General features: G+C 42.5%; 1 protein-coding gene across 8 annotated transcripts in view; it reads left to right on the top strand.

Moving 5' to 3' along the window:
- The window catches only part of MEIS1 (Meis homeobox 1), a 108,794-nt gene that overhangs the window by 53,182 nt on the left and 28,222 nt on the right, over positions 1–27,390 (top strand). For all 8 annotated transcript variants that reach the window (XM_068186363.1, XM_068186362.1, XM_068186365.1 and 5 more), the window contains exon 8: positions 4,035–4,180. In XM_068186363.1, the coding sequence (XP_068042464.1) occupies positions 4,035–4,180 (146 nt within the window). The remainder of the gene's footprint in view (positions 1–4,034; positions 4,181–27,390) is intronic.

Raw genomic sequence — 27,390 nt, 5'->3', positions numbered from 1 at the left:
TGCTTCTGATTTTTGGGGGAGTGGGAGGGGAAGGGAAGTCATAAGGAGCAGTGACAGTGGAGAGGGGAACACAGTGAGAGGAGCCCCTGCTGGCATGGCCAGTCTGAGCCATTCAGCAGGGCTGAATACGACAAATGCTGCTTTATCCCTTCTTGAATGGAACGAGATAGCACAGCCTAAATGCCTGGGTGTGCTTAAATAGGCAACTCTGGGATGCTGGAGTTGAGGGCGTTTGAAATCGGAGCTCCCCAACAGCCAGGGAGCTGCCACAGGTCACCTGCCTCGCTCCGTGGGGACTGGCCGGGGTCTGGCAAGAAATCGTCCACGGACGAATTGTAGTACAAATTCCTTTCTCTGTTGGTTGGCCTCTTTCACTAGACCATGGCCTATAAAAAATTGTGTAAAAACAATTCTTAAATATTATTTGAAAGGGCAAACGGCCACGCTGAAAGGTTTGACAGTTTGACATATAGCGCCTGGTTCTGCTCACCAGGGAACGGGTGTGCGGAGTCTGGGCTCTCCTTCTGCTCCTTACAGGCTCAGCATTTGTTTTTTTTTAAATAGCATCTAGTTGCTGTGCAGAGTTGCTGCGCTCCCAGCAATTTGACAGGCAACGAGTCTGCTTCAGTGATCTTAAATCCTTTTAGACTAATTTGCGAGCGAGCAGAAAAACAGCTAGCACCTTCGGATCCAGCACTCAAAACCAGGGAATCAGGTATTGCCAATTAAAGTGCCATTTCCAACCATCATATCAAGACAGATTACTTGCAGTTCCTCTGATAATGTCACGCCGTGCCTAAAGAGAAAGTGAGATGGGAGTTTCTCCATGGACAAAGGATCTGCATGGACCAAACTGATCGGGGAGTGGGGCAGAGGGAGCACGAAGGGGATCATGCACACACCCATGCATGTGTGCAGCATAAAGGCGAACGGTGCGCCCGCTTTGACCCCAGATAGCCACGGGCCATTCTGAAGAGCCTGTGGCCCCTCAGTCACTGGCCTACTAGTTAATTGCCACACGGACTTCGTGACACATGGGCAGATAATATGACATTTTCGGTTTCTGTCACTAGCAAACGCCATGGCGTTGCTTGCACTAGTTGCTAAGAAGCTGTCAGAAACCATTAGCAGCTGGCTAAAGTTGCCCTATGGCATTTCCTCATGGCATCAGCAAAACAAGCATAAATCACCCAGCGGAGCCTCCCGCTATACTAATGAGGCTGTAAGCTTGTTTATGGACTAGCATCATTTCTATGATTATTTCCACCTTTTCAGTTCGCCTTCATTTGGCGGCAGGAGAAGTCAACTTCAGGAACAGAGTTGCCACCGACATTTTACAAATGCAGTTCATAGCTGCTACCGTGTGGCTGGTCAGTGGTGCTTCAAGTTTGTTTAGTGATCTTTAAAAGGAGGAAAAGAGAGGGGGGGAAAACGAAAAGGAGGGGGAAATCTCTGGAGACCTCACAGAGGTGAGTGTATCGAGTTGCAAAGTAGATGGAAATACTAAAATCCACAATTGACCATTTAGACTTCTCTCTGTGGTTTCAGTCTTTACGGGATCAATTTTCCATTTAAAAAAAGTGGAAGAGGTTAAACAATTTACAGAAGTCTACTGAAGCATTTGCTCCGAGGATAGCCGGGTGCTTTCTTATCCTCTCCCTGCTTTTCACTTTCTCTAACTTGTGTCGGCCGAGGCCAGGGTTTATTGTTTTAGGCTTTTCTGAACATACACCAGTATTTACACTGGATTGAAAGCATTTGCTTCCAATGAAAATCTTGTCTTAGATTACAGCCCAGCAGTGTAATTTCCCTCCCAGATGGGAGTAAAGTAGCAGTATTTGCCTAAAAACAGTAGGAAGAACAAACTGTGCATTAAGCCAAGGCTGTTTTTGGCTTGAGCTAATGATGTAACAGAAACCTTTTATTTGGGATAGGTCACTGCCCGGGATTGAAGGAGGTGATCTGGCTCGCGCTTGAAAGGTTTCTCCATTGTATCTACATAAGTCTTCACTTAAAAAATCCTGTTCCTAATGCTTCTGCTTTCATACAGCAGAAATAAACAGGAAAGGTTCTGGGGAGTGTTATAGGTGGAATGCAGAAAGCTTTTCCTCCCCTAATGGAGGATATAATTCAGGTGCCCTGGAGGCATGCTTTCAGGAATTCTCTTGCCCGAGGTAATGGGAAGCTAAGGCTGCTTGAAGGCCTTGATTATCTATTGATGCACAAAGCTGGAAAAAAAGTCATCTCCCTTGGATTATAGTAGATATTTCCATAAATTATCAATGAGTCCTCCTCCCGTCAGGCATGAGGCAATGCCTGCTAAATTAATCTGAAGGGGGTTTGAAATGAGTATATTTTTTAAAAAATGGGGTGGGGGGAAGAGGGTGGGTGGACGATGGCAGGGAGGTGGTGAAAGGCAGTGTCATTAGGTTAGAAGCTTTTCATTTTTAATCAATGAATGCGTAATACTTTTCTTTTCCTTGTTTGCCTCTTGCAGACAGAAAGTAGATTAGCCTGTGGAATTTTAAATGCTGTTGAGTTGTTTCCTTTGCTCATGTTTCTTTTATGAATTATTATTTTATATGGTGAATTGCTTCTCTGTATAAAAGCCCTTTTTTACGTACTGGGCTTTCAAAGAATTTGTTGGATATCTAATTTCTTCATAAAAATCTTGTATTTGTCTGTAACTACCCAAAGTTACAGTTTCATTAAAGACACAGGCCAAGTCATAAGGACAATTATAAATTTGCCACGGTCAGTAACATGCTAAGAATATAACACTAATAATAGCTTTTTTTTTTTTTTTTTTTTGGTGCTGAAAGCGGTTTAACAAATCATGACAGTCTGCATCCCTTTTTTAAAATCTATTTTATTTTTGTCCCTAACGGAGATAGTTTGTATTCAGCCAAATTGAGATTGCTTTCTTCATCACTCTTGCCCGGGGGTGCAAAAAACACTTGCCTAATAGCATCACAACTCCGTGTTGCTACAAATGCAGTGCCTTTGGAAGCCAGGATATGTTGTTCAGCCCACATGCATTCAACGCAAAGACTTATTTGCTCTGTGGGCTTGTTTATAAACTGCTTTCAGTGTTTGCAACAAAAATTGCATGCAAACTGCTAGGCACTGCAACTTTTGTTTTCCCTTGGCCGCTAAGCCATCAGCCCAGACCCAGGCGGGCTGTTACACAGTGGCATCCTCCCACAGACGTGTTGCTAATGTGATGAGAACTGTCTGAGACCTTCTCTGCGTTAAGGAAATTCATTCTGGATCAGTGGTTGTTTCACAGAGGCAGACACCTATTACAAATACGGCACACTGGCACAAAGCAGGGTGTTAATTCCTAATGGTGAATGTCAAATTGGTGCCTGCTTATCCCCCTCTGAATTTCTTTTGGCTGGGGCTGGGAAGAGGGAACCCAGTTAGCTACCTACCTCCCATCAAAGAATCAGGGGAAGTCCAGCATCTCTAAAAGACTTAACATGCGCAATGCCTCAATCATCTGTTTTTTTCTGAATTTGCTGAGAGAATATGATGTTGCAAGGGAGCTGCATTCCCCCCACTTTTCACACCCCAGGGCGGGATGAGGCACCCAGCTTCGCACACATCGTGATCCCCACCCCAGAACACTGTTGATACTTTCCTAATTGTCAGTTCAGCCAAAGCAGCTGATTGGGATGAATCTTTGGGAAGTGACCTAGTGTGAAGAAGAGCCAGCATTTCCACCTTTGCAAGTTGGACGCTTGCAAATATTTTTTTATAATTTGTAAGCACTTTTTGATCTGGGTTACAATGGCGGAGATGGCCACACTGTCCTTCAAGATAAACCAGCATGGGGCCAACACATTTCTGAGCCCCTCCCTCTCCCCGTGTCTCTTCCCCCCCCTTCCCCCATCCCCTCAACCCCTGGTGAATTACGGTGTTAAAGAATTTATACCTCATTTAAATATTCATGCAGTTTATACCCAAAGCCAGGCTTCGGCTGAAGTATATAAAGGTAGCATAAGTCAAAATTTGATTCACTATATTTACAGGTGACGGCTTGGACAACAGTGTAGCTTCCCCCAGCACAGGTGATGATGATGATCCAGATAAGGACAAAAAGCGACATAAAAAGCGTGGCATCTTTCCCAAAGTAGCCACAAATATCATGAGGGCATGGCTGTTCCAGCATCTAACAGTAAGTGAACTCTAGATCACATATGCAAAATAAAACATGGATAATGTCATAGTTGTAGTAGTCATAGAAAGCAAAAAATACGTATGATGTTGCTGCCAGGCAGTAGAGGGACTTTTCCAAGCAGAGTTGTTGTTGCCTCATTTGCTAGATGCCAGGGGAAGAGCACAGAGCATATGTCTTTATGGTATGGGTTTTTTTTGTGTGTGTGTGTGTTGTTTTTAGATTTGTTTGTTTGTTTGAGATGCAGTTGTTAACAGGACATCACTGCCAAATGTGATTTTTACTTAAAGCTTATATGAATACAACCTTGCAGACCTGTCCTGCTTTGCAGTGGGAACCACTGCTTTGGAGCACAGAGCAGCATTTGGCCCCTGGTTCTGTGCTCCAGAGAATTGCAGAAAACAATTGGGAAGATTAAAAAACAAAGCCAAAAGCAAACAAAGACCTTATTCAGATGTTTGTCAGAGATCATCAGAAGCTTCATGATGAAAGGTCTGAATGTATCTGGTTTAATAGCAAAGTATATTTTTTTTTTCTTTGAGACGTTCTCATTCCCAGAGTGTAAGTTACCCCTGTATTTAATGTTAGGAAGTGGTGGGGGTATGTACAGTTATTTCTATTACCACAGCTACCTGTATGGGTTTTTTTATTCCTGGGATTAGAAATCAAAGCTCTGTACAGGTGTGTGGGGTTAAGTTGGATGCTGGAGTTGCTTTCAAGGCTTTATAATATGTACCATACCTTCTAACATCAGCATTTAGAAAAGTGTTTCTGATGCCATTCTCCTTCTTCATCAAATTGTGGTGATCTGTCACTGGGTTTTTATCCACTGTGGGGGTCTGGGCTTTGAGCCCCAGGTGTTTTTGCCTCGGCCTTTCTGTGCCACGAGCATAAGGGTCAGGCACGGGCTGCTGGGGTGTCTGCAGGTGGTGGTGAAGAAGGGCTCCTGCCTCTAGCCCCAGTAGCTGACTCTTTCCTTTGCCTGTAGCTAGGGTCAGGATGAAAGTAGAAGCTGGCCAGCTTGCCCAGCCCCAGTGGGAGCTGTGCCAGGGGTGTACTCGTAAAGCGGAGGAAGCGCTCATGCACATCACCCCTCCATCCCCTGCTGAGCCAAGAAACCAGATATCTGCCATGACCCTTGTCAGCATGGGGATCAGGCAGGGAATCCTGTCCTGTGCGCTCCTGGGCTGCTATGAATGAACCTTCATGTTGGAGCCCTGCTCCTCGGAAGCCAGAGAGGGCCTCGGATATCTCCAGGTTAATCTCTCTCTCTGGCACACTCCATGTCGGCCATGCCCCAGCTTTGCCAGGTGTGTTCAGTGCCCAAAGGCTTCCCAGAGGCTGAGGTCCCTTTGGTGTTGATGGCTCCCCCTTTGCAGGTCCTCACCCAAGATGAGTTAACACCTGGCATCTCTGTGCAGGTAGAAGTGAGGTTAAGGATATCCACCCCCAGAACAGTCCATGGGTGCTGTGCCAGCAGCAGTGCTCACACCAGCCTGGTGCACCTGGTTTAGGTTCAGGAATCAGGAGGGGCCCAGGGAGCTCTGCAGTCAGGACGAGGCACACTAGGGAATGCTGAACAACTGCATGTCAGTTCCTGTAGTTTCCAGTGAGGAATTGCAAATTAAGTAGTATAAATATTTTTTTCCTGAAAGTGGCCTGTTGCTGTGTTTGTGCCAGTAAATAAAGCATCAATAAATCTGAGCACAGGAACACAAAGGTCAGTCCTGGCAAAGTGTTTGAGCAGTCCTCAGCACATTTTTAGCCAGGTATGCCCCCTCCAAATGCCTTCCTGGGAATATGGCAGAAGGCTACAGGGTGTCTCTGCAAAGCCTTTGTGGTGGGAGCCACCCTGTGTAGAGCATTTAGCTGCATGAGCTTGACCTGACCCTGTAGCTAATTCCATGCTTAGTCTCAGGACCAGAGAACAGACTGAACAGACCCCCTCGCTGTTTCACCTGTGTTAGGTGCAGGGTTTTAGTGGCTTTTCACTCTTCTCCCGTGTGGTAATAGTGTTCAAAAGAGGAGAGTGCCCACTGAGCTTGCTCCAGGCTCCTAGCAGCCCCTGGGAGACAATGTTTGGACATCTATTTGTAAGCTGGTCTCTGCTTCTGGAAGACTCAAACACAGAAAGAACCATTCCTTCCAGGACCTATGTAATGCTGCATTTTCTACCTTGTAACACTGAGCTAAAGCTTGCTTTAAAAATCCACCATCCCCTGTGCAGAGCCAGCCCAGCCATGTGAAGCGTGCAGTGTTTTTGCAGGGCAGCTTTCTCCTCTCCTGGCAGCATGGTAGATCCAGATTTATCTGATCAATTCAGTAAAACAGAATTGATTTATCCAGTCTGACCTTCTTCAGGCAGGACCTTGAGACACACCCTAGGTAGGATCTTGGACAGTTTCCTCAAATTAAAACCTGTCTGGAGAACATTGTAGGCTCTTCCAAGTGCTGGAGCAACAGAGCATGTTCACAGGCTGCTTGGGGTGCAAAAGAACTCAAAATATACCCAGGCCCAAATAATGGCTGTGATAAGAGCTGAGAAGTAGTGGGGGGAGATACTGAAGGAATTAAAACTCCTGTTCATTTTTGAGTGCACCTGGGCTTCATGGCTGCTCTTATAACATTGCACAATGGTATTGGTGGTGTCCCCACCTGATGTCCTTGCTGCAGGAGGGAGATCATCCTGAGGAAAGCAGAGATCCCACACACTTTGGTTTTTTTTATTCATTTACCCATTTATTTATCAGTGGATTTGGTCTTTTGTAAGGTGAACACAAGGTCCTCCCTAAAGTGGGAGGTGAGGAAAGACAGAGGGGTGGTTCTGTTCAGGCAGGGGATATGTCATGACTGGTGATACCTCCCTTGTGCCCCCAGCACTTTACCTGCTTTCACTTTGCCATCTGAAAATTGACAGAGAAGAAATGAGCAGCAGTTAAGTGCAAAATCCAGCAACCCACTGACCATTGGTGCTTCCTAACTGGGATGTTAGTTGAGAGTCCTCCTTTTCAAAAGCAAATTTTTTTTTCACAATTTTAATATGAATACACATCATTGGCATGGAATTAAATAAAATAGACAGTAATTGCTGTGTCTGTCATACTAATGATTATTGGTTGGAAAGACCTAAAATAAATATTGGACAAATATAGTCTTTCAAACGTGGTTAGGCTGGATTAATTCTTTCTATGCAGTTATTCCAACTCCAAGTGCTTTAAGTCTTCCTCTGTGTACTGACTTCATTTCCGAAGGTTTGTCCCCTGGTTCTTGTTTCACGCTCAGGAGGAAATTCATTTTTTTCTCTCCGGATGCTGAAGTGTTTGGGCAGTAGTTCCCACTCAGTGTCAGGCTCCAGCCTCCCCACAGTATTTTGACTGATGTGCAGAGCTGAGTTGACATATGCCCAAAGGGTAGGCAAGCACTGTCCTCTGCAGATACAGGCAGTATGCTCTGAAGCTTTTCAGGGATAAATCAGGGGATAAATTCGTCCAAATTGCCTTTTTTTCCCCCACCCTTCTTGGAATAATAACGACAAAAACAATCAACTAAAACAATTGCAAAAGTGCTGACTAGACTCACACTTAGGACTTTGCAGAATATTTTTTTTAACTGTTTGCTGTTCTGATTTAATTTTGCTTAAACATCCAGGTTGGAAGAGCTGCTCGGGTGGGCTGTTAGCTGGGCAAAATGTAGTTGTGAAGCTTGTCAAAATTTTTTATTTTTATGACACCATCTCACAAATTTGGAGGACCCTATTTTTAGGGTTTTCCTATAAATTTGAGATGGAAGCTTGTTACTATCTGGAAAAGAAAAAAAAAAAAGAAGAAGAAGAAGAATTAGGTGAAGAACTGCTAAAGTTGAGTCAAAATTGAGAAGAGGCTTGTGGAGTGGCATCAGATGAGCATTAAATGCCATGGCAGGGGCTGGATGAGGAACTGGGGCAAACAAGTTCTGTGCTGGTGCTTCACTTCAGGTCATCCTAAGGATGATTTCAGTGTGTATTGCAGCCCAGCAATGTTTTGCAGGCCTTTTAGATTTCTAAAAAAATTTTTTTTAATTTTTTTTTTTTTTTTATCACTTAACATTCAGGGTTCATCTCTCTCCCCAAATTTTTCAAGCATATCTCCTCACTGTAATGTACATCCCTCAGCAGGGATTGTGAAATAAGGGAAAAGCTTGGGGGCAGGGGAGGGGAATTAAAAAATAATCTTGCTTACGGTTAAATCTGTGTAAATTTAATTGTGGCAACAGAGTTAGTTTCTGCTTCAGCCCATCCTAGGCTTTTGTCCCAGCAATGGTATTATTGGCGTAAATTGGTATTTGGAATGGATATAAATACCTTTTTGTTCAAAACTAGGAGAAGGGAGTTTGTGGGGTGTCTTTTCAAGTGTTTTTTTCACTCATTGTGAATACTCTGCGTCCTTTAAATTCAGCTTAATTTAAAATGTTGGGATTCAAACCTCATTTTGAGGATTATACAATGTAATTGGTTTGTTATATGATGAGTATTTGATGATCTTCACATTCATCATCTAATCAGGCAAAAAAAGCCATAAAATTATAATCCCAAAAGATGTTTAATAACAATTTAAACTATTGAAGGCTTTATTTAAGCACATTAGGGGATTATAAACTACTCCCTTTTAATGGTGCCAAGAGGTAGATTCGAGGACTTCAAACACCTTTTAAAAAACAAATTGCCATGATTTAAAAAAAAATGAATGGGCTGAGGATTTCTTTCATGTAAATCCCATAATTTAATCATTATTTTTAACTGCTTTTAAAACAATTTCCTTAAGAGGTTAAATCTTACTGAAAGGGGAGACTGAGCAGAAAGTAAAAGACACAGCTGAAAGATGTTGACTTTAAAGTGAAAGGATTTTTTCTCTTATGTATCTGTATTTTTAACCTTTATTGATTACCTGATGCCATGATATGAAACAAGAAAATTTAAAATAAGCAATATTTTATTTATAATAATATAAATTTATATTTATAATATAAATAATATCTATTTAGTAAAGCTGTTATTTATAAAAGAATTTACTAGATAGATAATTTGAATCTAGGGGAGAAAAATAGTCCCCATGGCTTCAAGGATGCTGTTGTGATAGAAAAGTTATGCCATTTAATTCTGTAAGGTTTTTTTTTTTATATTAATATTTTGCTGGCTGAAATAAAGTCAAAAAAGTCTTTAAAGTCAAAACAAGTCGATTTCATGTCTTTTCTCATCCCTCCATAGTTATGAGATTTTGCCTTGGGAGAAGCATGGGGTTAATTTGGCTGCCTGCCCTTACTCCCATGTGGAATGCTTGCCTGGTTTTGGAAAGGAGTATAGTGAAAGGGTAGAAGGGTACAAAACTAGGGTACTGAAAACATGGAAAGGGGAAAATACTTGGCTAAGCCAAGTTTTCTTTGTTCTTCTCTTGAGAGATTTGGAAGCACTAAAACAAAACAACACCCCTTCCCTCCTCCTGCCTAAAAAGTGCAACTTGCAGTGAGTCTCCATCCTGCACCAACTGGAACTTGCTCTGCAAAATGCCAGAGGGCTCCTGGAGCTCATCTGTGTAACAGGGGTCAGGTTTCCATGTATTGGACTCAGAATGGGTGGGGGTGTCCTCCCGCTTCATCCCAAATACGCAAGTCTCCTCTTTCACTTGATTTTATTGTGGACAAAGCTGTAAAAAGCTTTCTTCCACATCTGCAAGACTTCTCAGTGCCAGCTGTCCCAAATTCCTGGGAAAAGCCAGGATTTTTAGCTTGCCTTGAGTCACTTATGCATCGCCATCCCCTTGACTGGGAAGGTGGGAGCCAGGGCTTTTCCTGCTCCTGGCAGCAGGAAAACCTGTCAGAACATCCAACAAAAGCATCTTACACAGGTAGGGGCAAGTAACCCACCAGGAGAGTCCTCAGCTCCCTTCTGCTGTGGCAGTCATCTCCAATGGCAGAAAATGCAATATGTTATTATGGGAGAAGATAATTGTTCTGAGGCTGTGTCCCAATTGAGTTGAGAGCTCCAGAAAGGAGGACAAAGAGGATTTAGGTAACTGTGTTTGAATTAATTTCTTAACCCTTCAGAGCTTTATGGAGGACAGTGACTGTTAAAACCTCCAGCATTTTCTTCAATTGTCCTGAAATTTGTGGCTTTGACCTGCTGTCCAAATTCCAAGGATTGATCCATTTTCTAGCATGAGAGAAATTTTGCCATTTTAAAAGAAAACTGTTGGGTTTTGGGTGATACCCTTGGCAATGCTGCTGTTGCTGCAGTTTTGTGATTTCTTGGAAAGAGCATGTCTCATGCACTGTTTTGTAGATCATTTAAGTTGTCAGTGCTGAGTTGTCCTACAAAACTTTGGTTTTAGAACAGAAAGGAAAAACAGAAGATGCTGTAGTCAGTTCAAGGAAAACAGATTATTTACTTAGGTTCTTCTCACATTCAGAAGTGTGGTGTAGTTACAGCATCTGTTTTTTTAACACCTGTGATTTAGCTCCATTTCTATTGAAGACAGCCATCATGTCTTAAACTACAGGTTATGTAGGGGCTCCTCACAGGTCTTGGGAATGGCAGTGATCCAGGGAAGTATTTTGGTTGAAATCAGAAGGTAGCCAATAAACTGAGCCAACAAGATTTCAGAGAGAGAGAGGGGGTGTGTGTCTATTCCTAAAGGACTATCCTGCCTTTTCCCCAGTTCCCTGCAGTTTCTAGCTTGGAGGCACTATTGTGCCAATATAGAAGCACTAGCACATTAAAGAATTTGAATTATTTTGAAGCTGCTGAAACACATTAGTATTTAGACATGAGCAGAATTTCACATCTGAGTAGAAGCAAGGGAATACTGAAAAGTTGAAACATGATAAACATTAATTCAGATGCTAAATTACACTTGCTCTGGTTGTACTAGAACTCCTTTTGTTTGCATAAATATTCTCGGAAATGAGTTAACCAGCAAGAATGTTTGCAGCAATAAGAATTTTTAAGTCAGCAGTAGATGCTTTGCTTTCTTCTCCACCCTCTCCTTTCTTTTTATATTTGCAGCTGTGATATTTTGCCTGTGCAGCTTCATTTTTTAAATTAGCCTCCTCCAGTCAAGGCACAGCAATGTGTTACACGATGCACTGTCCTTCTGCAGTCAAAGCAGACTGGACAGTGGACAGTACAAAATTCAAGTATCACTTTTGGCAGGGGGACAGAGAAGGAGGAAAGAAGTTTGGTCACCGATTTTTAAATCTGGAAGTATCTGTGGAAATATTTTGCCGAATAGTTTGCACTATGAAGTGCATTAAAGGCAGCAGCAGTATCTTGGCAAGCAGTGGGTGAGCAGGAAATGAGGATAAATTAATGGGCTTGGTTGTTCATTATTAGTTGTTTATTTAGCTTGTCCTCTAGCACAGTTGCTACAAAAAAGCCTATGTTGATTCTCAGATACGTTTATGTATGTAAGCGCCAGTGTTAATTTTTTGCTGGAAATCTAACTCTTGAAGCAGTTTCACAGCATGCCAGTGTGCTAGCAAATGACTGAATCAGATCAGGTAAAGTGCCAAAATATGAGGCACCAAACCAGTTGGGCGCATATCTGATGTGATGTGTTAATCTGTGGTGTAAGATAAGCTGCCTTTCAAATAGGGTCACATTTGGAAGTGGTACATCAAGTTGTGTAAGATGCATTCCCTTGCTCTGGCATACACTATCCTACATCTGTTTGCATGAACTTAACCCTTGTCTGGATAAACCAAAGCGGTGATATTGTGGTGACTATAGTCTGTTTGTTGCTCCAAGACAGGTATGAGAAGTGACTTGGTTTTTTACCCATTTAAAAAAAGTTTTGTTTCCCTTTTCCTGCATTTACCCTCAGCTACACAGAATATGCACTGTTACAGCTTACATGCTTTTTCTTGTTGCATTTATTCAAGAGGCTCTTATTCCTTATATTAAGTATGCTTGCTGTCTGCCCATCAAAATTATCTAGAGAAAGATTTTCCTTTGGAAAGAAACCTTTTTTTTTTGGTGGTGTAAGTTGAAATTTTCCATGGGTAATGCCATCCTTTCCAACAAAATGCTCAGCTGAAAATCCAATTTTTAATATTCATGGAGTCGTTATTCATGGAACAAATGTATTCATAGAATTTTTAAGGTTGGAAAAGACCTTTAAGATCATCAACTCCAACCAATCTTATCTTATTGATGAGTCATCATTGTACTTCCAGCTCCTCACCCTGTAAGCTACAGCAGTGCTAAATATATGTGTAGAGAGAAGGTAAGTAGGCAGAAAAGAGTTTAAGTTAATATGTAGTTATCTAATTTACCTCGCCTTTTGCATCATTGCCTGATTTAGACCCAGAGTATTTAGTGGAGTGCTCGTTTCACTTCAGTGGTGGGCCATCATTTTAATAAGGCAAGGTCTAGGAGCCTTACCACTTCATCTTTTGGTTTATGAAGCAGAAACTTCTGCCCAGAAAATACTTCTCAGATTTTAGATATAGCATGAATATTCTTTTCTTGGCTACTGCTTGGCCCTTTCTAATCTAACCTGTACAGCATTTGGGAGTACTTTAAAAAAAAAAACCTGACCACAACAAAACTTTTTCTCACAATGGGTCCAGTGATCCAAAAAGCAAGGTAGTCATGCTAGTGACACTAAAGTGGCCACTTGAGTCACATTAGTAAGACCAAGGGGCTGCTCATGATATAAATATGTTTTCCATCATCTGTTTTTGAACTCAGAAAGAAAATGATGGGACTTGGCCTTGGGTGCCTTGCTCTGTTGATTGCTCTAAAGTCAGCTTTGAAGTGAAACTCTTCTTCCTAGGCCATCCTTATTCATGTCAGACAGAGCTTTTGGGGTTCCTAATGATATTTTTGGGGAGGTGAATGCCATATTAGACAATCTGGCTAGTTAATAGATTCGCTGGCAGAACTCCGCTTATTTGCCGTGGATTTTGTGCTGGTGCAGGAAGGGCACCGTGCTTGTGTGGGAACAGCAGAGAGGATAAACCCTTGATTTCGTTACTGAAACCTGAGCATGGGTCTGTCAGTGCAGCAGGTTGTAAACCCCAGAGGGCCGTAAGATGCAGTTGGGGCCGGAATAATTTTGAAGCTGGTAATAACCCAAACCTTAGGATTCTTATGAATAAAATGCAATTTTAGTAATGTTTTCATAAACAGCAGTAATGGTGGCATTTTAGTAAACAGTGGCATTACTTGCATCAAAATTGCACCACATTGGCTTTTAAATTACCCCACCTGTCTGTATGAATAGGATTTTCAATGTCGAGGCACACTGACAGCTGCTGCTAATGCTTTTTTTTTTCTCCCTGTGTAGATAGTGTTGGCAAATCTGCAGCCATCAAGGCTGGTTTCTGATGTAAAATGGTACCTGACCTACTGGCTTTGGTGCTACAAAAGGAGCAGCTTTAATTACTAATGGTCGTGTTTTAGTTTTGTACTTGTTGATGTACAAAATGTCATTTTAGAGCTGTGTAACCTCTGGTTCACTTCCACCAGCAATGGTACACTGGATGCAATTATTTTCAAAATAATTTGTGTTCCTTGGTGGCAGCTTGCAATCCTGCCTTGTTAACTCTCAGATAATTAGCAGGAGTCTGGTCCTCCAGGTCCCTGTGCTCCCAAGTCTCACTGGTACCCCACACCTTGGAGGGCTGCCCTGGATGAAAGCGAAATCGCGCTTACAAAACCCACTTGATTTATTTCTAGGACTGTTCCCTCCCTTGCATTAGGTGGGTATAATACCCAGAAATTCGTGGAATCAATTTTGTCCTCTAACCCCTGCTAAGCTAGAGGGTTTACGTGGAGGCAGAGTCAGGGCATGCTCCCTCTCTTCCCAGTTATGAACAAAAGGATAAGGCTGATGCGCTGCCTGGTCCCGTTGTGCTGGGCTGAGTTTGGTCAGAATGATCCAGTTACTAGCCTCATGCCAGGCCTTAAAAGGGTTAAAGATGTTAATGGTGCTGTTAAAAATCCAGCTTGCCAATGAGCTATTTTGTGCAAATGGTATAAATATAAGATACACTTGTCTGGCTCATTTGCAAGCATTCTTTTTGACTTCTTTCACACAACTGGTGTTTTTGTGTTTAATTTAACAAGAAATGAGTAGTAAATGAAAGCTGCTGCCTGAAATCCCACTGTGAGCGTGTTTTGCACTTGGCTCCCCAGTGAAAAGGCAATTTGTGAAATTATGTGATAGAGTAATTAGATGAAGCCGGGGCTTCTGATTGTTGCCATGCGTATGTGGTAAAGGTTTGCTGGGGAAAAAAAAATAAAAAACATGGATTATTACCCTGGCAAGTTGGCTCAAAGCTTCTTCATTTATTTGTAAACAGAATATTTAGTGACCGCATAGGAAGTAGCTGTAATCACCAGCTCGTAAAGAAACCACAGCAGAGCTTTTGGATTTTTACAGAGTGCTCATGTAAAATTTAAGCTGGGAGGCAGAATCCCTGTTAATGTAATTAGGATCTAATTTACCACCCTTTGCACACAGATGTAATAATGTCTAGATATTTATTCTATCTTTAAGCACATTACATATACCTCAGTGCAGCAGCTACTGAACAGAAACAGGTGTGAGCACTTTCCGGATTTCATTTTTACACTGTAAACACACAGGGATTTAAAGGGAAATATTTACCAAAAAAAAAAAAAAAAAAAAAAAAAAAAAAAGATGGGAAAGAATGTCTGCAAATGAGGCAGTAATGGACAGTTGCCCTTTATGTACTGATGGATTTCTCAATGGTTAAGTAAATTAAAGCAAATGCTAGAAAAATCAATAGGCTTGCAGAGTCTTGGTTGTGCCTCATAGACTTCAGGACAGAATGACAGATGTGGTGCATATGACCCATTTAAGTATTAATGCTTGGGAAATTGCCTCTGCATGCAAGGTTATAGGCCTAGAAATATTGTTATATTAAATTACAGACAATGATATTTTTAAGTATATATGGAATTTATACGTTTCAGTTTAGTTGCTCTTCGGCATTACATTTGTCCTGGAAGATTAGTTGCGGAGTTGTTTCTCTGGAACGGTAAATCAGGTTTAAAAAATGTTTGAACAGTGAATTGTGTTTCCAGGGCTGTTACAGACTGTCGAGCGTGTTGCACACTGTGTGGGGACAGTGATTGTGTTAAATAAGAGCCACACAGCCAATGTGTTCACTAGCAAATGTAGCATGCAAGCAAGCCTAAATTAAATATCATTAAAAGGCAGCTTTTGAAATGGTGTGAGGGCTGGCACAGTGACATAGGGTTGCTGTTAAATCGGGGTATTCTGTATGACTAAACACAAGGTAAAATCCAAAGTGCGTGGTCAAGATGAGCTAAGTAAGGTAACCACCAAGACGGATCTTTCTCACCATCTTCCCCACGTGCTGCAATTAGAAGGGGCGAGTTTGCATGGGCAGGATGAGTAAAAACTGACCCCACGCAGAAATTCTCCTGAAATAGAGACGTTGTGATTAATCCAAGCAGGCAGACGAGCTCTAGATGAGATAGTGTTTGCCATCTCTGATTTCTGTCATTTCTTGCTGTACTTCCACCCAGGCAGGGGGGAAGTAGAACAAGTTAATTGTCTCTTTGTGGCATCTCTGTCAGGAAGAGCGTGAAAATAGCTGGGACCCTGATTTTGGTGTTGGCGTGAAGGCAGAGCGGTGTGTTGGCCGTGCTTGCTGTCGGTGACAGCCCGGCATACCTTGCCAGTTATCCTGACTTCACCCCAAACACCTGTTTCTGTGAAGGGAGCAGCGGATGCATTTTATATACAACTGCCATGTTTGATATTAGAAAGGAGCTTTAGACTTTGTCAGTACCACTGCTATTCCTTGCTGAAGCCATTACATATGCAGTGTTGTTGTTTTCCTCTCAAACATTAATTTTCATGTTTTACTTCCATTTGTTCAATAGACTTGTTGTTGTTGTTGTTGTTGTTGTTTTGTTCCTTGATTATCTCTGATATTTGATGTTCGGGTACCACTATCTCCCTTCTGGCTCTTTTTTGTTTCTGACTTTTCCTTTTCCCTATAGCACAAAAACTCACTGTGGAATAAAGCAGAACCATCTCCAGGGGATATAAGGGCTGCACACTGCTACTGGGAGTGCCAGTGAAACGATGACATTGTGGAGGGGCAGATTATTACTTTTGGGCCTGCTGAGGACCTATTTGTGTATTGAGGCTGGATGAGAGCGACTGGTGCTGAGGGCTGTCAGGCCAGGGCTGAGTGATGACAGACTCTTGTCATTTGCCCGCATTCAGCTTCATTGCTATGGTGACAATATGCGGCGATGAAAGTGGCCGCCGAGGGTTGGACAGCATCCTCCATGGTTGCTGTAGCCGACAGCATCTTTGCAACGGCGTGTTTGAGCTGCTGATGGCCCTCGGTGTCAGGGCAGCATCAAATCTCTAATGACAGAAACTCTCCACAGGTTTTTGGGTCCGCAGGGGTAGCGCTCATGGCACCATCGCCAGTCTCAGCAACTTCTTGCATCGGTGACAAAAATTGTCTTTACCTGTTTTAGTTGTTTTTATGTGCCTCGCGGTGGATTTCCCTGATTTATTTTGTGTGACATACAAGCTAGGTAAGCTGGCACTTACCTGCACAGCAGCACGGGGTGGCCATGGTCCTCCTCCTGCCACATGTAAGGCAAACACATTAATCAGCATATAGGCAATGGCTGCTTTTGTTAAATATACCTGTGAGGGGCCCTGGTGAACAGGCTCTTTTGTTCCCGACCAAACCAGAAGGGATCAAAGGTCAGCAGGAACCCAGAAGTCATCAGTCAGGGCGGGTTTTGCTGGATCCTGGCCTTGTCAGCTCCATAGTCACCCCTGGCAACTTGGGCTGCTGCCTGCCTGCCTTCCCCATGGCCTGGCGCAGAAGTGGAGCATCCGGTCTCTCAGTTGCTGTAAAAAGATGCTGACATAAAGTCGGCATTTGAAATACAGTGTGAGCATTGCCATGCTCCTCTTTGTTATCCAAGTCATTTGAGAGTGAGATTACAAAAATGATAAGTTGGCTTTGTAGAGATCTTTTTGCTGCGTTCATCTTTAGGATGCGTTTTAAGGCTGCAAATTCATTTTTGGTTTAGTGGCAAATGGCAACCCGCAACGAAGCAGCAGCATACTGCCAAAAAGTGCTTCTATGCTTCTGCATATAAAAGTTCACTTCTAAAAAAACTTCTGGTATGGCATTTATTTCCTTTGAGCAGATCGATTTATTTTCCCTCCCCTCCCTGTGATGTTAAAGTACATTTGGCAGTAATCAGTTTATCCTTATTAGAAGCTGTGGTAAAAGGCAGAGTTGCTGAGTCAATTCACTCCATTTACTTCCCCTATTGAGCCTTAATGTGTCCCAGTCCCCACCCCTTACAGTGAAAACATCATCAATTATAGGGCTGACAGGAGCCTGGGACTCAGTGTAAGTTGCTCCTTGGGGTTATTCATCTTGCTCCAAAAAAACTGGCACTCAGCAATATTCATCACTTCCCCCTACCTAAAATGATTGAGTAAACAGTGAGGTGAATTATCAGAGGGGTAAAAAGGGGGAAAACTGAGTCTGAATATGTTGGAGGCAACTTTGGGCTCATATGGCAGGAGAAATCGAGCCATCAGCCAACATGCAAGCTCCCCACCACTGTTTAATATTGCTGCAGAAACTGGAGGGAGGCTCAGTTATCCTCACTGCTTCTCATAGCCTGACCTGCAAGAGCTTTTCTATTTTGGCATCTGGGCTGGAAAAGCAGCTTCAGCCCTAGAAAAGCAGCTTCAGCACTGATGCAGCAGAGATGTGCTGGGTGCCCAACTCTCTGTCAGCATCTTAAGGAAATACTTTTTAAACACTGCTCAGTTTACTCCAGTTTGATCCCATGATATTTGTATTTATTCCAAACATCCTGAATCCCCTCCGGTGGAAAATAATTCAAAGTGGGAACCTAATTTTCAAAGTTTTTTTTGTGAATATGATATGGTAAAGTCTTTTTCTCCAAAACCTCACGAAATAAAAAAGCATGGAATAGAATGTGCTTTGTTACCATTACCTCCCCTTCCTACAAAACAAAGCAAAAAAAGCACATCCAGCCAAGCGAATCCAAACATAAAAACCTCAAACTTTGGGCTAATTTAAATTTTCAAAGTAATCTTAAAAAAAGAAAGAGGCTCTGCTTTCCTTTACCCAAAAAATATAATGCAATCATGGTAAGGGAGGAGAAATTCCCTTAGCCATACACCTGGTTTGTTTTTACGCCCGGTGCTGCGGTTAGATGCTTGTCTAAATAAACAGAGATTAGGTGGAGGGCTTTATCTCAAAGCTGGCACTGGTTATCAGACTGCTTCCTCCCACTCCCTCCCTCTGATTGTGAGTTGTATAAGAAGACTTAGCAAGCATAACTTAGAGCTGATAACCTTTGAATGTTAGTTCAAGGAAGCTGTGCCATAGTAACAACAACAAAAAGAGAAATTATGCAAACTCTGTCACAGACTATTCAAACAACTGGCAATTTGACCCTAATTCTGATTTAAAAGAAAAAGTATTTGGTAGTTTTTTTTGCTTCTAGAGTTCTATTTGAATTTAGCGTGATCAATAATATTAATATTTGAGTAGTGGTAAAAAAAAAAAAAAAAAATTCCAGGAATAAACTCGAGTTTATTCTTTATATTCTCTCTCCTTTGGGGGTCTTACTTTAAAATTGCTTTAACAAAAGGAACCTGTAATGTTTCATTTGGCCAAATTGCACCAGCCCTGCAGCTGAGGGTTGAATTGATTTTGATGCAGCCCTGGAAGAAGACAGTGTTGACATTTGCGTTTGATGGTAAATGAGACATACATACATATATATATATATATATATATATATATATATATATATATGTACACTAGCAGGGGACATAAAGAGAGGCTGGCAGGTTATGGGCAGCTTCTGTCCCTCCGTGAAAGAAAACAAGAAAAGTCCTCGTGGCTCTGCATGGGTGTGAAATCAAAAGACGCCTTTTCCAAGTGTATCTTGGCGTGCTGATGGGCAGCATGCAACGCGCGAAGAGGAGGAGAAGGGTCTTTGGGGTCTTTGCAACGTGCCTTCCACAAAACGAAACAAACCAGCAAACCACAGCCAGGGAGAGGAAGGAGGGGGAAGGCGTCCGTGCGCTACCGCGAGGCAATGTCATCACGATGTTGGGAAGCCAACTCACAGTGAGCGGGAGAGCGCGGGCATCTCTGCCCTTGTCGTTTGGATTACCGCAGCGCCACGCGCCCAGTTACACAATGCGTAAAGGCGAGGGTTATTTCTAGGACAGATAATTGAACATTAATACTCGTTGACATTGTCGTAGGAATGATATGTCAAGCTGACAGGGCCTATGTGCTTGCATCTGCTGATCGGCTGCGGACGAAGGGGATGTTTGGCAGATTAGACCTGGGGCCTCGCCGCTACCGAGCCAGGGTTGATACAGCCATTAATCATGAGCTGCCATCTTGGGCTGCCTTCCCAAAAACAGTGGGTCCCTGCTTTTGGGGGTGGAGGGCATGGTTTGGGGGTGGAGGACATTGACCCCCATGCGTGTACGCACGCCTCTGCGTGCATAAAGATTTATGTACAGGTGTAAAAGGTATTAAAGAGGAGCATCCTTGATGCTGCTTACGCATGAGTGCCGCTGCTGTCTGAAGCAACTGTTTTCAATCTACTAACGTGGGAATAAAAGGAAGCAGAATAGATGGGAAGTTCTTCAGAAGCACTGAGAGCATGATCAAGTTTGATGAGGTGTTTCTGATTATCTCTCTCTTAGGAAGTAAATGACATAAAAATCGTAGCAGAGTTAGCTTTTTTTTTTCCTAGTATGTTTTTTGTGTCTCCTTCCGGATGTCAACAGATCCTTCAAGGCAAGGGTGCTGTAGATAAAGTAGTTACGTTGCAATCACTGTCCCCTTCCAGCAAAATCCTACAAAAGGTGCCTTTCAATATAATTTCAGAAAAAAATCTTCAGAGACCTAGTGCCTTTGTCACAACATTTCTACAGCCAGACCTTGCTGCACAAGTTCACAGGCATGAGAAGCAGATGGAAAACAATTACAGGGGCCTCTGACACTGGAGTCAGTTCTACTTTCTTAAAATATGGCTAAATGTCATGTTTGTAATGTCTTGCATACAGTTTGGCTCTGCATAAAATGCTTCAAAATTGGGCCCTTGAGAACATCCATTATCACATTTTGGTTAACATCACAGATTTTAAAAATCCCAGTTGTAATGAAGCCATGAAATAAAGCTTTCATCTGTAAAGATCTAGTTTCTCTTTGTTATTAAAATAAACTAAGCCATTAAACAAAATATATGCATATAATAGTAAAGTTCATAATCTCCTATCATCAAAATGATAAATGCAACTTTTTTTTTAATTGGAACAGTCATCTTAGAAAGGTTCCTGTATAGAACAAGATCAAATGTGCCTGGTTGCTCTTTCTTACTTTGTAACTTGTTAGTGGTGACATTTTTTTGGTCTTTAACTACTTTCATTTAGGTCTTTCTAAAATAAGTGAGTTTTGTTCAGAAAGGAGGGGAAAGCAGAGGGGGATTTTTGAGCTTGAATTGAAAAGATTGGTTATATCTTGTTACTGTTTTTGTGAATTGTTAATGGCCGTCACATCACAAACCTGCTGAAAGCAACACGCCATCTCGATGCTTTTGCTTCCAAATACGTGGAGTGTCTCTTTTATGGTCGTTTCTGTGAAGGCATCTGCATGTGTGTGGTGCTTGATGTGCTCAGACCTTGAAAGAGACCAGGCAAGAAAGGGATGCTCAGGCTGGGGGTGGGTGCTGGCTGCCTACAGCTGACTCTGTTTGGGTTTTTGAAAAGCACCTTCCAAAAACCCCTGTCGTGGCCTCATCCTTTCATCATCCCATAGAAGATGCCCACCGAGGGTCTCACAAAGCTGAGGACATATCCTTTAGGCAGCCCAGGCTTTGGCCATGTTCACTGCAGCTAAGTGCCAGATCTAAAGTTGGGCAGGTGAAGACAGGTCTGCCATTTCAGGGCTCATCCCCAAGTGTTGGCCAACAGCAGCCCCTGGGAAAGGCCTCACACCATGAATATTTCCACTGAAATGCAAAGCTTGGTTCCACCAACCCTCTGTGAGGGAGGATACAGTTAGGTCTTTGGAGGCTTTTGAAATCCAAGTGAAATTGGTGGAGACCTGCATTGAATTCAGGGAAAAAGATTATTTTTTGTGAGGAAGCCCTCTTGGTCCAAGAAGTTTTCCAAGAGAGAAGAGTCACATTCTGGTCTAAGCCTTTTTAATGACATTTTTATAAGGATAAGAATCAATGCATAGTGAATTTGTGGGCAAATACATGTTAATTTAGGGTTGAATCTGGAGATTTGGATTATTGTGATGTGCCTTTTCCCAACTCTCACGAGATCTGAATCACACTTTTTTGGTGCATGCTCTTCTGCATAGAAACATCTTCCTGGGAACATGTATCTGCTTTATTCTGAAATTGGTTAGCATTATCAGACTTGTTTCTTTGCTAAGTTGGGTACATCATTAAATAGAGCATTTTTTTTTTTTTTTTTCATTTGGAGACTTCTCTGTTCATCTCTCACAGTTAAATTTTAAGGCCAGGCTGGTCAGAAGGTGGATTTCTGTACAGGCCTGTACCCTGAAGCCAGTCAAAGGGATTTCACACACTAAATAGGTGGAGATAAATGAATTCTCTAGCCAGAAAGCAGAATTGCTTAGTCAAGTTTACTGAGTTAAAAGTTGTCTGTATTATTCATGTATGCGATTGCACTGAACTTGGGTTATTTTAGCAGAAGAGAACTCATTAGACCTAAGGAATGAAGGGAGAATTTATGAGGGACTCTCATTTTCAAGGTAAAAATAATGGAGAGTGAACTTATGGGGAGGTAAAAGCTGGGATGGATAAAATGAGAGCGCCTGAAATAGCTGGTTGGGTGCTGGAAAGTGAAGCCCAGCTCTAGCCCAGGTAAATTGCATTTGAATTTCAACCTCAGATCTGTATGCACTCTTCTTTGGCAGATGTTGAATTGATAATGCCTGTGTGTTAAAGAATTCTGATTGTTTCTTTTGCCACCTTCACAGCTTATGAAAATGCAAGTAGCCCTGCCTAATGAATATTAATAAGAGCGATAGCTGGAAACGCACAAGCCTGTGGCTTTTGGAGCTCGGATAGGGTTAGTTGGAGGATTGTTGTGACTGGGAATTTACATGCTTTTTAAGAATAAACTTCCTGAAAACTTTTACTTTCTCCTTTAGGAGCTGATGTTTGTTCACAGTAGCTGCTCATGTATGTATGTGTGGGGATTTTTTCCCCTTTTCCCTTTCTAGATACATGTGAGATTAGTACCACAGAAGGCATGCCCATGTTTTTCTAAAACAAGGCAATCTATTAGATGAGAAGAGAAAGAGACTCCATCTCTTAAATTTACTTCAGTCCAGGCTTAATTGTATCAATAGCAATGTTTTTTTTTTTTATTTTGCTTGTTTATTTTTGCTTTTTCCCACACCCCATTCTCCCAGGCAGCTGTGGCAGTTGTTAGCGGGGCAGGGAAATTACACTGATGAATTCTGCATCCCCAAACGTCCTAGGAGGCTTTAAAGCCCATTTCATGCAGTTAGTTAATCGGGCAGCTCGTTAGGCCCATTGCTGGACCTCACACATGGCAGTCTAACAGCAGGGATAGCTGTGGAGGGGCTGGAGGATGGGAGGGCCCCAGGACCCTTCAGGGCAGGCATGGGCAGGCACTGCCTGGAGCTGGTTGGAGCTCCCAGCGATGCCAAGTGGTGGTGGGGCTCAGTGGTGGCACCGCCAACATCCCTTCTGGTTTTGCCAGTGCTGCTCTCTGGCTCGGCTGGAGCAATCCTCTCCAGACCTTTGTTTACTCACTTGTAAAAATACCTATTACCAACCTTTCTGCCTGTGTCATAGGTCCCATTTGATCTGCTCTTCTTCCCCCAGACTCTGTTCCCAAAACTGCTAATTATGCAAAAAACCAAGGCGCCCTTTTTAATAGCTTCCTGCTCATTGAGAGCTGCAGGGGCAGACTTGAAAAGGAGGGTTAGAGTGGGTGAGAACTCAAAAGGCAAATAGAATCAGAGAGATATTTTTTTTATTATTAAAAGAAACCCACAGTCTTGTCTTGATGGTAAGGACTGCTGTGATGCTGCATGGGGTGGAGTTCTTTTTCAGAGTGGTGGTTTAGGGCTGGGATACTCTTGGAGGGTTTCACAAAGGCTTAGTGAGTGGATTTTATGAAGATTCAGCAATTAAGATGCCTCTGCATTATCATTTCTGCCAAATACATCAAAGGACTTACTGTGCATTCACTTTACAAGTAAACTTACTGTTTCTAGAGCTTTGAAACATGAGGGAAACCCCCAGCTTCAAAACAGAAACACATGTATGCGCTGCATTTCCCCTTTTGCAAAAGGCCTTCTCTTTCCCTTCTCTCGTCAAGACAAAAAGGCTTAATTTTTTTTTTTTTGCCAATATAAGGGAAGAGGGAAGAGTCATTAAAATGCAGTTCTTTCAATTATGTCCCGTTATTTGTCATCTTTATTGCTTTTCTATAGTTTTCATGGCACCTTTAATAGCACGCCTGGTCAGAAAAGGTGAGCTGGAATGTGAACGCACTTGGCTGTGCCGCCGTCGGTGCCTGGGAGCTGTGCTCCAATCCCAGTCCCTGCAGATTTTAATGTCCCCGCAGACTGCTGGCAGCCTGCTTCCAGCTGTGGCAGGCATGATGCAGTGAATTGCTTTTCAATGTTCTTTACTCAAATAGGCAGTAATTACAAGCTTAAAGAGGTTTAGTGGTCCAGTAAACTACATAATCACCCCTGAATTAGCCTGGGCTCATCAGTTGCAGTCCAGCAACCTCAAGACTGCTGTTTGTATGCAGGCTTTATCACGTAGCAACCTGAGCAGCAGGTGTGGAACAGCAAGAATCCCCCATAAACACAACTGTCTACTGGGGACAATGATCTCTAATGAGATGAGGCTACAGCATCACTGTAATTTAAGTGGGAAAATTAACGCCAGAGAATGTGCACTACTTCCAAGAGTCTCTGCTTCTTCAGAGAACAGTAGTGTTTTCCTGGCTTGTTTTTTTTTCTTCTTTTCCCTCCTTCTTTTTTTTTTTTTTTTTTTCTCCCCAGATCTTTAAATGCATCTTTCTCTTTTTTTTTTTTTTCATGAAGAACACATTGTGGTTTTGCTTATAAGCTGAGTGGTCTTTATTCTTTTTACAAGGATATGTTGTGAATATTTAATGGTGGACAGGGCATCTGTTCAAGGACTTTCCATGCCAACAAAGCAGCATTGCAAAATAGCAGCTTTAGCTTTTCATTTCCTTCCTCAGTGGTAGTTTTCTTTTTTGTTTGTTTTGTTTTCAAATAGAAAATGTAAAATAGAATGTAACCCCCTCATCTTGGTGCTGAACCATTGGCACCTTAATGTGTTGGTTGCCTTGAACTCTCTTTGTATGATGGTTTGGTCCCTTCATGAAAAAAGGAGTTCAAGCTTCTGGCAGGAGGCTTCTCAGTTTGCTTGGTGGCTGCTCCTTAAGGGTGCTACCACCTTGGGAAACCTGCTTAAAGCTCCTGCTCCATCCAAAATCCTTAGGTTTATATTAGAGATCTGGCTGACTACAGCAAGCCTCCATCAATCTGATCACACAGGTGTGTAGAGTAGGCAATGGAGGCATTGGGGAGTTTTTTTATCCCTCACTTACAGAGGGAGCTCCAGATGTATGGAAGACAGCCTGGGAAAAAGAGGAAAAAGCACAAATAAAAGCTTTCGGCTTAACTCTATGGGATTACAACTGCTGGCACTGGCGTTTCCCAGAGATTGTAGAGTTATTTCCGAGCCCACCTGTTTAGAAAGTCATTTGAGGTAGATAAGGACAGTGACTTACTGCTGAGAAAAGGCTTCTGGTTAAGAGATATTTACCTGGGCTAATCTGTCTTAGGCTGGCTCTAAAAACAACAGCAGTGTTTTTACGGAGTTATCAGGTAGTCGGGATTTCCTTTGGTGTGCTGGTGATATTTTTTCTTCCTTCCCAAAAGCTGCTCACCTAGGGAAGGCTGGGGTTTGATTTCCTGCCTTTTCACAGCTGCCTGATAAAGATGTTGGCTTAACTGAAAAGCTGGGTTTCAAGGCTGTGAATTTTAGCTCTAAGGCAGTTGCAGTCAGATGATGCATTTCCTCAGTTCCTTTGGTGTCACTTGGCTTTAGTGTTTCGTAGTTTTGGCTGTGTGCTGCATTGAGGAGAATTTTGCTAATCTTTTGGATGCAATTTTTCTTTTGATTTCCCCGTCCTTGGTTAGTTTTAGTCTGTGAAAGAAAAACAATAATTAATAACAATAATAAAGAAAAATGGCAGAGGACGCAAAAGCGCATCACCCATGTCACATTAGCACAAATAGCCTTGGTCCTAGAGTAAAAAAATCCCTTCCTAAGTGTATTAAGCAAAGTTCATGCGTATGTGCAAGCTGTGTGTGTGTGTATTTCTGTGTGCACATACATACAGGCACCAAAGCAATGTTTAATATGGGAAAAGCTCCACTCAGTTACCCAGGTATGGTGTGGGAGTGTCTGCATAGGCTCTGCTTGAACTGAAAACCAGTAGGAGCCAGAATAAACTCCAAACACTAAGATCTATCAGAGTGTCTCCAAAAGGAAATAGCAGAAGCACCATTGCTTGGACTAGCTAAAGCTCAACTGGAAAAGGCAGTTGGTAATAATATATGGTATGGAAGGAATAATATTCTAGCAGCCAGGAGATGGATTAGATGAGTTAAAGGGTTTTTCCATTTTCTGACTTCTGTAATATCCTGTGCAAGGGATGATCTGAACTTTTTTTCCTTAATGAGTGCTCACATTATGAGTAATTTGATGGGGCCACCAGAGAAGTATTGGCAGCGCATCCCAAGCCATACCATGTCTCTCCATCAGCCTTGGAAAGGATATTGATGTTAGTGAGTGCCAAAGCTTGTTCACAGACAACTCTTGCAAGAAAATTATTTACAAAAGGGCAAATGGGAAAAAAGGAGAAGCTTTTTATTTTTCCCCAGCATAACTTCTTCATTAAAAAGGGTCGCTGTTGCCAGTACCTCTTTTCCCTCCTTGTAAGCCCCCACAAAGGAAATGTCTTCTCCCCTCCTCTGCCTGAATAACCACCCCAGGCCCTGTTTAATCAGGTTAGCTGTGAACACACATTCAGATTTTGAAATTTCTGGGGTATTGGCTCTGTCTTTTACACCCTGCAGTTGCCTTAGGAGAGTCAAATTCTGCCTCCTTTCCTCACCTTTTATTTTTTGGCAAGGTTGCCAAAGCAGCCTGCAAACCCTTTTGTAAGGGCAGCGATAGGCAGTGTCTCAGAGCCCATCTCATAGGGATGGGCTGGTGCAAAAGCCCAAAGCAGCAGCTAATTGGCCTTGCCATAGGGATACAGGCGAGTCCAAGCAATGCAGCATCTAGTCACACTGCATATTTTGGTGCATTTTTGACTTCAGAAGACCAAGCTCATCTGTTGATTTTGTGTTCATAGTTTGCAGTTCAGTAACTCTGGCAGCACCAGGATTTATTTACAGTAATGTTTCGAGAAGGGCCTTACTGCAGGGATATTAAACTATTACAATTAGTTGAGGAAATATTTTCTTTTGAAAGAGGAAAATGCTGGCTTTGTCTGCAGCATGACCATGTCATATGGACTATGTTTTCTTGCTGTGCTGAAAAAGCAACGAGGAGCTTGAAATGCCGAAGCCAGCTCACACTTCAATGGCGTTATCAGGCTGACTCACTACTCTGAGCCAAGGAAAAGACTGTGCAAACTTTGCACAGGCTTTTTTTCCTCCCAGCCTCAGTGATGCATTTCTAATAAAACAACTTCCTTCTCAGTGTTTTAGTATTTCCTCCAATGTGCAAGCCAATCCCACGGGATAAACAGGATCGAGTTTGCAGCTTCCGAGTTGAATTTTTTTTTCTTCTTCCCCCTCCCTACCAGGTCACCTCAACTTGGCAACTTTTTACAGCCTTGCCTGAATATAAAGCAGGTCACAGGGATGGTCTATAAACCTATTCAGGCAGCCTGCAAAATAGGCAAGGAGGCTCCACGCATTCTCTTTATCGCTCCCTCTCAACATGCCGGTGGGCAGTGAAGAAAGGAGGTTGCAATCTTATGACTTTATGGATAGTG

This window comes from Anomalospiza imberbis, chromosome 3, assembly GCF_031753505.1.
Source record: "Anomalospiza imberbis isolate Cuckoo-Finch-1a 21T00152 chromosome 3, ASM3175350v1, whole genome shotgun sequence".
In the NCBI taxonomy this organism is placed as follows: Eukaryota; Metazoa; Chordata; class Aves; order Passeriformes; family Viduidae; genus Anomalospiza; species Anomalospiza imberbis.
Note: the sequence above shows the minus strand (reverse complement) of the source record. Positions and strands in the feature narration are given on the sequence as shown.